The following is a 13,702-nucleotide window of genomic DNA, read 5'->3' as shown; positions in this document are numbered from 1 at the left end:
GGGCAATAATCATGGTGGAACCTTTAAGAATGTGTAGCATGAAGAACGCTGGTAGTACTGTTGTTGTAGTGCTGGTGTCTTAAGGAGGTGAGACAAAGTTTACAGGGAGAAGCACCATTTTTTATGGGGTTGTAATTGATAGAGTTAGAAAAGGGACAGATAAGCTTTTGGGCACACTCAGGAGATCCTAAGGGAACTGAGGAAAGATTTGGTGTCTGAAAACTGTCCTTTCTTTTTTTTTTTCCAGCTATAGATGTAGGTCTTATAAAATATGTTTCCTCTCTCTATTAATCTTGTTGTGTTTTCCTTGTGTAAATGCTTCAGTGGATGGCTTTCCTCCCAGAGGTCATACCAGTCTAGCTCAGCATTTAGTTAATGCTGTCCCCATTCCTCCCTTAAGCTTCTGTCTCTGTCAGCACTTGGAGACCTTCAGGGTAACTGAAGTCTTTTTGCTTTGAATGGGCTGTAAGTTGGTGCAGAGCTGTATGGATGGGTGATCAATACCTATCTTGATTGGTTTTTATGTCTTTATTTTTCTCTGGGATGGTGCAGACTTGGCCATCCCAACAGAGTGCAGCTGAAGTTGATCTGAAATGTAGCTTAGACGTTCAGCACTTTCTATGGCAGTGACAAAGCTACCGGGCAGGGAAGACTCCTCTGAGATTTAGAAGCTGATACCTTGTTTGAATTTGAGGGTGATGCCAGTTTTCTCCAGCAGGCCAAACAAATGCCTTTGGAGATGAACACTGTGAGATCTACCATTGACTGGTGGTCTCACCTCCTGAGGACAAGGAACAAAACCTGCAAGCTCTGATTGAAAATAGCTGGCTGTTTGCTTCAGACACTACTCCATTTCCACTTTACATGGGAAGTTCTTTGCACCATTAACCATGGCAGTACATTAGCACTTTCCAAGGCCTTTGAAGTGGGAACTTGGGTGCCCCTTCCCTTTTTCATTCCCACAGTATAATTTACCAAGGTGTTTAACTGCTGGCTGGAATTCATAAGAGGGTTTTGTCTCTCACCTGGCCTCTCCTGCCATTTCTCCTCTTGGTAAGCTTTCTTGGCAGCTTTCTATGCCATTTCATTTATGATTCTGTTTCCTGGGAACCCTGGGCACTGTACAGCTTTATCTTGACTCCAGATTCCTTGAGGTCAGGTTCTGCTGGAACTTATGATGGTCCCATGTCCAAAAAGCTAAGCTGCTCTGGTGGTTGCCCTATTTTTTGAGGTTGATGTGATGAAGGAAGGAGCATGAGGGAAGCTGAGAACAGAGTGAGTCTTGGCTGTGGTTTACAATCCTGAACAAGAGGGAGCCTGTGGCACTGCCATTGAGGAGAAGGGGATGGTGATTACTCACGGCTTGCACATGGAGCAGTGTGGGACCAGCTACAGTTCTTACAGATGGCAGGAAATCCATGCAGAAAGGGAAAAGTTTAGGTCAAAATGCTCTCTCTTTTTTGATACAGACCATGTGTCTGTCTCTCTTACACCCTTCCAAGTAATTTTGCAATTAGAAGACTTCTGCTTAATTCGGAGTTGCACCGCAGGGCAGTGTCTTAGTCCACTTACTAGCATGAGTGAGAAGGGGCAAACCTAGAATTTCTCCAGATGTTATGTGGTGCAGCTAAGTGGGACTCTTACAATACCTATCTGAATAATTCCTCTGGCTGAGGAGCAAACACTTCTGCCAAAAGCTGTTGAACCAATTCAGTCATCTTTTGCATCAGAAAGTCTCCTTAAAACATACGTAGATGTCACTATTCACTCACAATCACTGATAGCTTCTTATAGAACCTGTGGATAACATTGCCTTTTTTGGATGCCTGGAGTCTCACCAGAGTGTGTCTAAAAATTTCAGCTGAAGTAGTTTGGCAGAAAATGGCTTTTATAGAAAATGCCTTTAAAAAAAAAATCTGAATCATATTCAGTTTTTATCAAAGTGGATATGTTTATGAGAACTTTTTTTTTTTTCCCGACTCAGTAAAAAGAAAAATCTTTATTATTTATAGCTTTAGAGCGGGGGTGGGGGAACATTTATTTCTCTTTGAGGTTTTATAGAGGGGAAAAAAAGTTTGTAAATCTATAAGCTACATATGTTTAAGCTTAGCTCAGAGAAGTAGTTTATTACTATTACTGGTTGTAACTGTGGCTCTTCAGGAAAACTTAGAAGTGCTTATGTTTGGTAGGACGTGAGTGTATGTTTCAGATTTATTGGGTATTTAAGGCTAGGCTAAATGAGCACATTTGCTGAATCGAAGTCAGTTATCAGGTGAGTAGGCTTGAAGCAGCAACCACAGCTGAGATTATGCCAATTCATATGGATTCCTGACCTTAGTTCTCAAGCTGTCAATTTAATAACTTAAGTAGTAAATTTTCCGCTTTTTTTTCTTTTTTTTTTTTTTTTCCCCAATGCAAAATTTCTCAGCAGCGAAACAAGGTAGGAGGGAAGAAATTAAACTTTGATTTCCTGGTCTAGAGCATTCTCTTTATTTTCATAGAAGCTAAATACACTGTCTTCAAATATAAATTTCTTTTCTCTATTTTTTAACTAGGAGCCAAATGTCTTAACAGAAATCAATCCATGCAATTTATTTTTAACTTCACCCTGCTTAGCTACGATTGATTTTTATCTTTGCGATCGATGGTAGAGAAAACGGCTTGGCGGGACAATGGAACACTCTCCAACTTGTAGGGTTTGGTCTTTGAGTCTTTTATTGAAGAAATCATTAAAAGCTTATTATGAAACTAATAGGATGAAGACGTTTAAATGATGAACATGATTACACCTGTTTTACTGGTGAATAATGCTTGCTACAGCTGATCTTGTCTTGCCCCTATTTAAAATGCTGGACAGCACTCCAGTGGGGGAAATTAATCCATACAGATGAAAGAAAGTGCATCCCAGGTGCTAGTTAAAAGCTCTTCTTAAAGCAAGACAGGCAATAAGTAGTTATCTATTTTCCTTTTCACTGCTGGATTCTTTTCATCCATTTCTAGAACTGTTTCATCTTTGCTGGGCCAAGTATCAGATTTTGAACTTAAGTATCTGTTGATTAAAAATGATTAACGTTTTCCTTTATTTATTTATTTATATTTTTTTTTTCTAGGGCTTTTTGTGCTGTACTTTCTTTCATCACTTTCTCCCTTCCCTTCATGTTCTTGGATTTATCAGCAGTGTTGTCGGCAGCAGAAGATGTAAAGGATTACCTTGGCAGACTCATATGTTTGCTCTGAAATCCTTCAAAAGGAGATTTAATGTGTATAGCCATGTTCCTCTCTTAAGTTGGTTTCTGTGTGGGCAATCTGCATTTGCAGCTCTAACTTCACTCGTGTTTTGGTGTAACCATGCACATTATCTGCAGGAGTCGCTTTTGAAACAGGTCCAATATATTCTCTTGAGAATACTCTGTCCCATCATATCTCTGAGGGGAGAGGGAAATGAACAGGGACTGGCCAGTATAATAAATGCTCCTTTGTCTTAGCAAATTTTCAGTGATGGTCTGAGACCCTAAAAAGTGGCATGTTTTCAAAACTTACTGAATTTACCAGGCAGCTTGAGGTACAGAAACACTAATCTGTATGTCTCTGCAGCACAGGGAGGCATATCTCCTCACATTTGGGGAATTGCATATTGCTTTAATGACTGTGCAGAAGGTATGATATTAATGAAAACCCCAGGGAGACAATTCCGACTAGATGGTACCTATCATGATGTGATTTATGCTGGGGCAGTGGAGAACCTCATTACACAGAAATATCTGGAAGATTGTTTATCCTGGCCACAGTGGATAATCAAGAAGGAAGAACGTTACACTAGGCTTGTTCTTCCTCATCTCCTGAATCCCTTGTGACTTGGCATTGGGGCAGGGTTTGGGAGAGGAGGCACAAGTTTTCAATCCTCATGCTGGCAAACCTGTGCAAGGCCTAGACGGTAGTTGGCTCTTAAGAGAACCGAAGTCCCTCACTAAAGGTGTGAGCACAGCAGTCTGCTTGCTTAACTTGCCACTTCCCCATGCTTTAACCCACCATCTGATTTAGTGGATTTTATGCCCATACAAAGGAGAAAGGGTAACTAAGGTTAAGGCAGTGAGGAGGGATGCCAGGGCACCCTGTGGAGGTGGAGAGCACAGATCCAGGATGCTGTTACAATGCTGACACAGTGCATCTCATCTCTTTATTTCTACCAACTTATTTCATGTTACTGGGAAGTCACCCCAGGTAAAAAATGAGGGGTTTATTGTAAATAACGTCAAAAGACTTACTATTAATGAGGAAGTTTAAAATTTGGTTCTGTAATGGACTGAGTCACCATTTACTCTGCTTGAAGTGGGAAGTAAATTACAGGAATCGCAAATGTGTAAACGTGTCTGGTCATTGTGGGTTGATCCACGTTATTATCAATTCTCTTTTGCTTTGAACATTATCAACAGTGTAAAAAGTAGATGACCCATTCCAATAACTGTGCAGGGCGATTGTTATTTTTATAAACCATTCAAGCTGATAAACTGTGTAGAAAAGAGCCCTCTATTCTCTTGCAGCCATTAGCTTAGGAAGTGTCCACCATCTGCACACTGTCACTGTTTCTCCACCAAGGCTGTGCCTCTAATATATCGTGTTTAATTGTCAGCATCAGTGCATGTTCCTTTAGGCTTTCTGTGAGTTCTTTGAGCAGCATGAGGCAGGAGAGGTCTTTCTTAGCCCAGAGTTGTTTCAGAGATTTAGTAGTTCTATATTTGTTACATGAATACCTTCCGTACATTGGAAATTATGGCTCCCAGCATCAGCTAGCCAGGAAGATGAGAATGAAGCCTGGCACTCTGTGGTCTACAGTTCCTGACATCATCTGGGGTGTCTTTAAATTCTGGGACCTCATAACTCATTCTGTTTGCTTTCTGAACTCTTTTAGATGGTACATATTTTTTTAGTTAAGCAGAACATCTATCTAAGAAAAAAAGGAGAAACAAAACCTGCCCTTCACAGAATCACAGAATGTTAAGTATTGGAAGGGACCTCGAAAGATCATCTAGTCCAATCCCCCTGCCAGAGCAGGAACACCTAGGTGAGGTTACACAGAAATGTGTCCAGGCGGGTTTTGAATGTCTCTAGAGGAGGAGACTCCACAACCTCCCTGGGCAGCCTGTGCCAGTGTTCTGTCACCCTCACCGTGAAGAAGTTTCTTTTCATATTTAAGTGGAACCTCCTATGTTCCAGTTTGCACCCACTGGCCCTTGTCTCATCATCGGTTGTCACTGAGAGGAGCCTGGCTCCATCCTCGTGACACTCACCCTTCATATTCAGTCATTAACATGAGAAATGGCTTAGTGTGTTTCTAGACATGTCGCAGAAATTAAGGAGATGAATGGATTCCATGTCAGATTTTCTATAATTCTCTGCAGCATTGTGAATATATTTGTTGTCTTCTATATGTTTGATGTACTCTGTCTCGTTGCAGATCAGTACCGGGGGATGAGTCAGAATATTGAAACTTTCAGGGCTCTTAAAGAGAAACTTCTGATGTTTCTGTTCTTAAGTGTCAAATGATGAGACCATACTTTTGTCTTGAAACAAAATGTGCAAGTATTAAAGTAGGATATCATGAATGGAGGGAGAAAGAAAGAACACAGGTTAGGAAAGATAGATGTGTTTAGTGACAAACACATTTGTCCAAAGGAATCATTTCCACTGGTCAGGAGCCCAATTAAATACATAAAATAGAAATCCAGAAAAACAGATAAGTGATCCAGTCATTAGCAAAGGAGGAAGAAAAAGACAAACCCAGCTAATTCTGTACTGAGCATGACAGAAGAGCTCACAGCAAATAAATGGGTGACATTCATCAAATGTGAACTAAAAGGAGGCATTAGAGGGCAAAACACAATCATAATCTCTGGGATATACAGTGTTGGAGAGTTTGCTCATAGGAAAAGTTCATCAAAATAAATTAAGTTGGGCCTTCCAAAATTCATTCGCTACCACAGTGCTTGCCAAAACTTTATTGAAGGCTTGATCATTTTTCAGAACTGTTATAACCATGGATGTAACTCACGCCAAGATGAGGTCCTGGCTAGGAGAAACTTCACATAGCTCCTGCCAACAGAATTGTGGGTGGCTTCATATTAACTGGCTCAGAAATACCACAGACCACAAAGATTTCTATTTCTAAACCTTTGTCAAGGTTACCTAGTCCAGGTAGAGGATTAGAACAGAGTTTAGCTAATGCATAGTGAACTTGAATAGTGTTTGAACCCTACCTTTCTGCCTTAAACAAACAAACAAAAAATCCAAACAGAACAAAACCTCCAGGTATCATTTTTCAGTGGCATAAAGCCAAAAACCTACGTAAATCTTTTTGAGTGTTGCAGACCTGAAGCAGATCCCGTGTTGGTACAGAGGGGGAATTTGATCACCCCTTGATATTCCTGCTACTTTATGTTCATGTGATTAAGCTGAAGATAGTGTACTGTTCCCAGTGTTAATTAGACATCACAGCATTTACAAAGTATGTAAATATTCATGTCAGCATCTTAAAGATGAGTTGATCATCTTGTCTCAGCCCATCAGAAGAAGTGGATATTGAACCCAGGGTCCTTACAAGTAGTCAGTGGACACATTCAGTCCTATCTGGACTCTGGTACAAATTAGAGCTGGTGCTGAAATCATGAGTGATGTAAAACGAGCTCATGTGACAGAGTGGTATCATGTGAGAATTTGAATCTTCCAGTTGAGGTCAGAAATACCACCAAGAGGAGATATTTAAATATTCCCTGTGCTATTTAGATGATATGACCTAGAAGTGTGGGGTCCTTTGGACAACAAGAGATACAATTACCACTAGTGGAACACTGGAACAGGTTGCCCAGAGAGGTTGTAAATGCCCTATCCCTGAAAACATTCAAGGCCAGGCTGGATGGGACTCTGAGCAACCTGATCCACTTGAAGATGTCCCTGCTCATTGTGGAGGGGTTGGACTAGATGACCTTTAAAGGTCCCTTCCAACCCAAACTATTCTGTGATACTGCAAACATGTATTTTTGCATTTGAGTTAGACTCAGCTTGAAATAACTGCATGGTCTGTTCTCTCCTGTGAAAACTAGATTTTGATACAGCAATATTAGATAGGAAAGATGTCCTTCAGAAATAACACAGCCCTTTCACCATCCTCACAGCTGGAGTGCAGACCCCCAAAATGCTACTGTGCCAGTCCACAGTGCACTTATATGATGTGAAAGTCAAGTGACTCATGTTCTCTCCCTGCCTCTGCCACGGCCTTGTTTTGATACTCTAGGCAAATTGCTTTAGATTTTCCTGGCTATGTTTCCTCTTGACTTTAGCTATATATTGTCTGTATGGAGCTTGTGTGGGATATGGGTAATTTTTCTGCCTTCTTATATGGTATGTGGTATAATGGTGGTGGTTTGTTTTGTGTTTTTTTTTCTTTTGGGAGCACTAAATGTAGCTGTGATAACTTCACAAGTAAAAATGGTGAACAAGCAGAAGGGGAAATCTTAGTGTAGAAGCCTGTCCTATTTCTAAACCTTGCTTTCTTTCCAGTTCTTCAAACTGTCAATAGAAAAGCCTTATCTTGAGTTGATTAGATATCAAATTTCGTGACCAGTAATATTGTGTCCTTTGAATGACAGCTTCTCTAGGGAAGAAAGCCACTATCTAGAGGTAATATCATTACTGAGAATATAATTGATGCTATAGCAATATACCATAAAAGCTCATTCTGAAATATCACTGTCAGATAAAAGGAAGTATATCTAGGAAAGAATCTAGGACCTTTCTGTTAGCTTTATTGAAAACTTAAGAAGCAAAAAAAAATGACATTCTATATAATAGAGAAGTGCTTTATGTATTGTTTTATCTTAAAACCTGCAAGACTGGCACAACAGCAGGATATAGCAAATTCACTGATGTAAGCCTTGCTGTAGGAAGGCCTGAAATGGTACCAGAAAGAACATCCACAGCAGGAGTAAATGACTAGTGACAGGTTTAAAATCCCATATTTTACAAATTGTCAGGGCTAGATTTTATTGATGCATGGCATTTATGTGTAGCCTTTACAGCTTGTTCAGTCCATAAAACCTCAGGTTTGGATGCCTATCAGTTCCCCCCACATCCTTGTTCAGAGACAGTATGATTTCAGAGAAACCATTTTTATAGTAACAAGGAGCATCTCAGAGCTTAGCTCCAGCTTTCCAAGAATGCATTCATTGCATTTACTCTTTGCATTAAACGGTGGTCATGTGGATGTCTTCTTTTAGTCACTGTAAAAGGTTATTGGAAGACAACCCTGGCCCCAAGGAACTTGGAGCACAAACAGACAAGGCTGAGAAGCAGCAGAGAAAAGAGATGTTATCTCCTCCTTGCAGGAGAGGAACAGAAGCACAGAGACCTTAAATGTTTTGCCCAAGGTAGTCATGCTGGAACCATGTAATGAAACCAGATCATCATCTTTCTTTTACTCAAGACCTTAAACTTTAAGCCCACATTTCCCTTCTTCCCAAGATGTTAAAATCAAGCTGGATTTGAAGCACGAGAGACAAAACGGAAAGTTCAGTAGAACAGCCTAAATAACTAATGCTCCGGCCCTCTCAAGTCTGGAATTTCTTTGGCGTAATACAGATGTTTTTATGGACAGCTGTGCAGGTCATAGAAAAGATATCTGTAAGACAGGTTGTCAACCCTTCTTAGAGGTGTCAGCACGGAGTGTTTTGGAAGGGTCATCACTCAGCTTCTTTTGGTGTTTCCACAGGTGACAGCTGGTGGAAGAGCAAATTACTATGTGTCATACAGACGGGAGCCTTTCGCGCAGATTAAATTGCCCAAATACTCTCTTCCTAAGGTGAGTGCACCATTTATGAACACAGAGATGTAATATCTTGAATAGCACAGCCTGCCCAGTGGTGAAGCACCTCGATGAAGTTCCTCTCTGGGGAGCTCCATTTGTTGTGCTACTTGAATGATTATTCTTAAATACAGATTTGGGATCTTTACCTCTCCTTGCCTTTGATTAGTGAGTGTTTCAGGAAGAACAGTTTCTTTTTTCCTCTGTAAAGAGCAAATAGGAATGAACAGGTATCTCAGAAAACAGAGCTCAAACCAACTTCTCCTTGACTAGTCTTCTATAAACACCTTTCCTACCAGTCCTACTCTGCTCTCTATTAATGATTTCTTTATAAGCCTGGCTGTGATACTGAGGGTTCTGGAGAATGGTTAAGATGCTGAGCACTACTGCAGTCTCTGTACGATGGGAGAAGCACAGGGTATAGCAGCTCCAGTGTCCCCATCCTGTGGCTGGATGTTGCCAAGAAGTCGTGGAGGCAGAGTTGGCTCCCTAAAAGCTATGCCTTACCAATGCCTTGAACACACAGAACCACGGTGCGATGCTGTTCAGGAGATGACTGAGATGGCCTAAGAGTAACACTGACTGGCAAACCTGGGAGAGAGGGAAGTTGGTACTTCTCACACAACTGTGCTTGGATTCACCTTCTCAAGCTTTACCTTTCTACCAGATTAGGCAGTGCAAGCCTCAGCAAGGAGAATATGTCCCTGGAATTATATGCAGATTCCATAGTGTAGTCATTGCTTGGGATTGTGCAGAACAAAAAGGACCAACCTTTCCAGTGCCTTGCCTGGGTATAAGTTTCTGGGTAGCAAGATGGGCAGCTGAGGCCACTGCTGCTCTTTGGAGCTTCAGAATGGCTGTTGAGGCTACTGTCATAAAGAGCTGATAATCAACAATAATGCCTCTCCCCTTCCTTCCACAAGTGAAAATTTTGGTGGGATAATTGTAAGATAATTGGTTAGGTTTGCCTTGTGGTCTGGATCTCTACCCTTCTGATTGCCTACAGGATATCTGCAGTCTAGCAGATAAGGCACATTTGCTTCAACTTGTTCCTGCAAACTTAAGAGTTGTGAGAAATTTGCACCTGAAACTCCCGATGTTGCCCTTCAACTTCTTCCCATTTGGGTTGATCACAGTCCACAGTGTTTTGACACCTGCATAGGACATATATGGTTTATTTTGTTTGTAATTCCATGGTGGTGGTGTGGGATTCCGAATGTCTGACCACACATTAACTTTTGAAAACCCTACTGACATTTTTCAGGAGAAAAACATTATTTATGCTGTCACCTTTATGGATTGTCCTTGAAAGCCACCACTCATTAAAAATACAAGTGGATAGTGAGATTGACTGCCCTGTGATCATCCTGTTTTATTGACTAACTCAGTCACAGGTTGCTGGCCTGTTATAAGACATTAGTTGGTGGTCCTGGTTTGGAATTAGTACATAGCATAAAACCAGGGATGCTTATGTCATTTAAAAATCAAAAGTACTTTTAAGCTAGATGTCATGGCAAAGTCTTCTAGCCACGTAAAGGAGGCTTGTTAATGCTGCCCTTAGTCACTAGAACAGTTTTGCTGTACAGTAATAACTATGCTGTCAGCTGTAGATTAATGAACTCTGCTGGAGTTGTACATTTGTGAAGCTGGCAATAGAGTAATGCAATATTTTTACTGCAACTGGTCAAAACAGATTGAAGTAATTGGGTGTTTTGCTTTATTTTCACACTGCTGGAATGGGTTCGGTATGTAACTTAATCTTTAAGGAATTAGAGCTGTTGGACAAGAGAAAACTTCCTGATTTATTTTTCCTTCATTGAGGGAAATGGCAAGTCTCCCACCAATTGCAGTCACTGGGACAGAATTAGGTCCTCAAATGTTTTTTCTCCCCGTCCCACGCTGATAGGCTCTGTTACGTCTAATAGAAATAGCCCCATCTGATCAACCCCAACTTTTCATCTAGGTATCTCATATAGAAGACTAAGTTGCCTCCTAGGCAGGAGGGAGGTATTGAGCTGATCTTCCTCCAGATATTCTTCCCAAAAATCAGGTCACTCCATCCTTTGGGAGACTTCCAGAATTATGGTTTCTTGATGCAGAAACAGTGCACGAAATTAATCGAGGCTCCTTGGCACCCTAGGGAAATTTTAAATAGATACAAATAGATAAATGAAGTCCCACATAACCACAGTGATTTTGCCTCTAGCTGAACTAGTGTTAGCTCGTTCAACAATGGTGGCAAGGATCAAGTGCCTCAATACTCATTACCCCCCTGGAAACCACTTCCATGAATCTGCTTTAAAATAACACTGAGAAACTTCACTGTTAAATCTCTGATATTAAGACTAAATGGAGAAACCCTTGCTGGACCTTCATATCTTAGTCAGGAGCAGGAATCCAACATGTTAGTGGATAGATTATTTGTTAGCCTGTAGGTAGTGGGTAATAGATCTCAGACAAACTCTCAATAGAAAAGTATGTTATTAAAAATCACTACCAGCATTAGCTCAAACTGATCTTCATACTTCAGCCTCAAATAAATGTGAACTCCTAGTTTTTTTGAAACTGCTTCTTTACCAGTTGGAAGCACAAGCACATTAGTTCAGTATGTGGATGGAAATTGTTACTGCTTTTAGTCTGGTACTACACCATCATGTTTAGTGACTATGAGGACTCTAGATTCCAAGGTTGTGAATCTTCCATGGGTGATAAAACTGACTTTCAAATTTATAAATAAAAAATGAATCTGGATGAAGTTCCTTGAAGCTACTAAAAATGAAGGAAGCAAAAACCCTTCGCCCAGCTGGTGATCATTAAAAAAATGAAATACAGAAAAGTCACAATGGTGGTAATTTATTGGCTTGCTCTAACAGAAAATTGTTTAACATACCTATAATTCATCCTCCATCTCCATTCTTTCATAAGTCATGGTGATTACTACATGTCCCAAAGGGCAATGAAATACAGAGATCCTCAGTAATAGGCCTTTTGTCTTCTTTTAACAGGACATGCATATTATCAGCACAGATGAGAATCAGGTGTTTGCAGCTGTTCAAGAGTGGAACCAGAATGATACATACAACCTGTATATCTCGGACACCCGAGGGGTGTACTTCACCCTGGCCTTGGAAAACGTGAAAAGCAGTCGAGGACTGGAGGGAAATATTATCATTGACCTTTATGAGGTATGTAGTAAAGGTCACCCTACAAAGAACAGCAACTGCTTGCTAGTTCAAGCAAGTATAAATCCCTTACCAGCCCTCCAGGATCTTCATTTGTTTTGGGATCAGCCCAGGGGCATTTATTGGATTTGATGCTGAGCTGGCTCATGTGGGAATAGATGCCGTGCATTCTGATATAGGTGTGACAACTGGTTGCTTTCAAGTCAATAACTGGTTAGCTATATGGCATTTCCAAAAGTGAAAGCTGTTATACTTTCTCATCCTAATGTGGATGTCTAGAGAAGGACTCAAAATACTGTTTTTCCCCTTGGACAGCTAGAGACACCTGCTCGCAGGCAGGGAATGTGGATTCCACCTTCATGAGCCCTGAGCAGTTTATGAATTATAAGCAAAAGTTTATAGATGCCATTTGCTCAGAGATAACAGCTAGGTAACTTCTACCCTGAATCATCTTCCATTCTCATTCTTCTGCCAAAACCAGTCCATTCAGAGCCATTGTTCCAGTGCCAGGTTTCTTCAGAGCATTCTGGTTTTGGTGTGTCATAACTTGTTGTACGGAAGATCTGCTGAGGCTCAGGACTCAGTGCTTTGCCAGCAACAAGCAACTAATTGGTAATACTAATAGTAGTGGTTGCAGGCTCACTTGGGATCCCAAGTTCTATTGCCACATGGAGAAATGTGTTTGCAATTACATATAGAAGTTAGGATTATGTTTATTTATCTCAGCCAGAATAATGGCTATTTAACAACATCATCAATTTGTTCATAAAAATCCAGCTAGTTTAAGACAATGAGAGAAACCTCAAAAATAACACATGGATCAGTATAAAGAATAGACTTTCCATTTTGTTTTCACGTAGTTGAACACATTTTCTTGCCCCTGAAAAATGATGTATTTCTTTATTGTGATGAACCAACTACAATAAACATGCATCGTCTCCAATTCCTTGGCAAATTCTGTATTCCCTATGTGTGTATCACAAACTCTTTATCGTTAAATGCTGATAGAGATTTTCACAGAGTCACTCAAGGGGCTTTAGAGTGGAAGGGTTTTTATCCTGGTCGTTGCCAGGAAGTTGCAGATATCCAGCAAGTTCCTTCTTCCTGCCTCACTTTCACAGCTGTGCAACAGAAACCAGATTCAACACAAAATCTTCTTGGGGACATATTGTCAGGAGCACATTCGGCCGGAATGGGTGCTGCTGACAAAAATCAAAACATTTGGAACAACTGGGTTGATTTTGACAGAATTTAGGAGTGGAAGGGAAGTGAAGAAATCAAGTTTGCAGAACATCAGTGTTTCAGCACATTCAGGATTTCCATCTTTTGTGTAAAAGAAAAAAAAAGACCAATACAAAAAGATCCCACACTGCTTCTGATGTGACCTATTGTCTCCAAAGTCATGGGAATCTGTGGAGGGAGTGGGGCAGACTGTATCCTCAGGCTCGCAGCGCCCATGTGTGACATGGTGCATGCTGTACCTTCAAGCCCATCGTCAGCCTGTCTGCAAGCACTCAAGGAAATCCAAAAGTTGTCTCTTTCCTAGGGATTTGCTCTGTGGACATCCTTGTTTTTTTCTTCCAGAGAGAGAAAGATGTGCAGGCATCATGAAGATGTATATGTAATGCATTCACAGTCTTTGAAGGCTGGGTTGAGATGACTTTAT

At 40.7% G+C, this 13,702-nt stretch overlaps 1 protein-coding gene across 1 annotated transcript in view; it reads left to right on the top strand.

Annotated features, from left to right (window-relative positions):
* The window catches only part of SORCS3 (sortilin related VPS10 domain containing receptor 3), a 293,071-nt gene that overhangs the window by 217,748 nt on the left and 61,621 nt on the right, over positions 1 to 13,702 (top strand). The window contains exons 8-9 of the mRNA XM_065638696.1: positions 8,762 to 8,851; positions 11,860 to 12,039. Coding sequence (XP_065494768.1) covers positions 8,762 to 8,851; positions 11,860 to 12,039 — 270 coding nt within the window. The remainder of the gene's footprint in view (positions 1 to 8,761; positions 8,852 to 11,859; positions 12,040 to 13,702) is intronic.

This window comes from Caloenas nicobarica, chromosome 7 (assembly GCF_036013445.1).
Source record: "Caloenas nicobarica isolate bCalNic1 chromosome 7, bCalNic1.hap1, whole genome shotgun sequence".
NCBI lineage: Eukaryota > Metazoa > Chordata > Aves > Columbiformes > Columbidae > Caloenas > Caloenas nicobarica.
The sequence above is the reverse complement of the archived record's forward strand: the minus strand, read 5'-3'. Positions and strand labels throughout refer to the sequence as shown.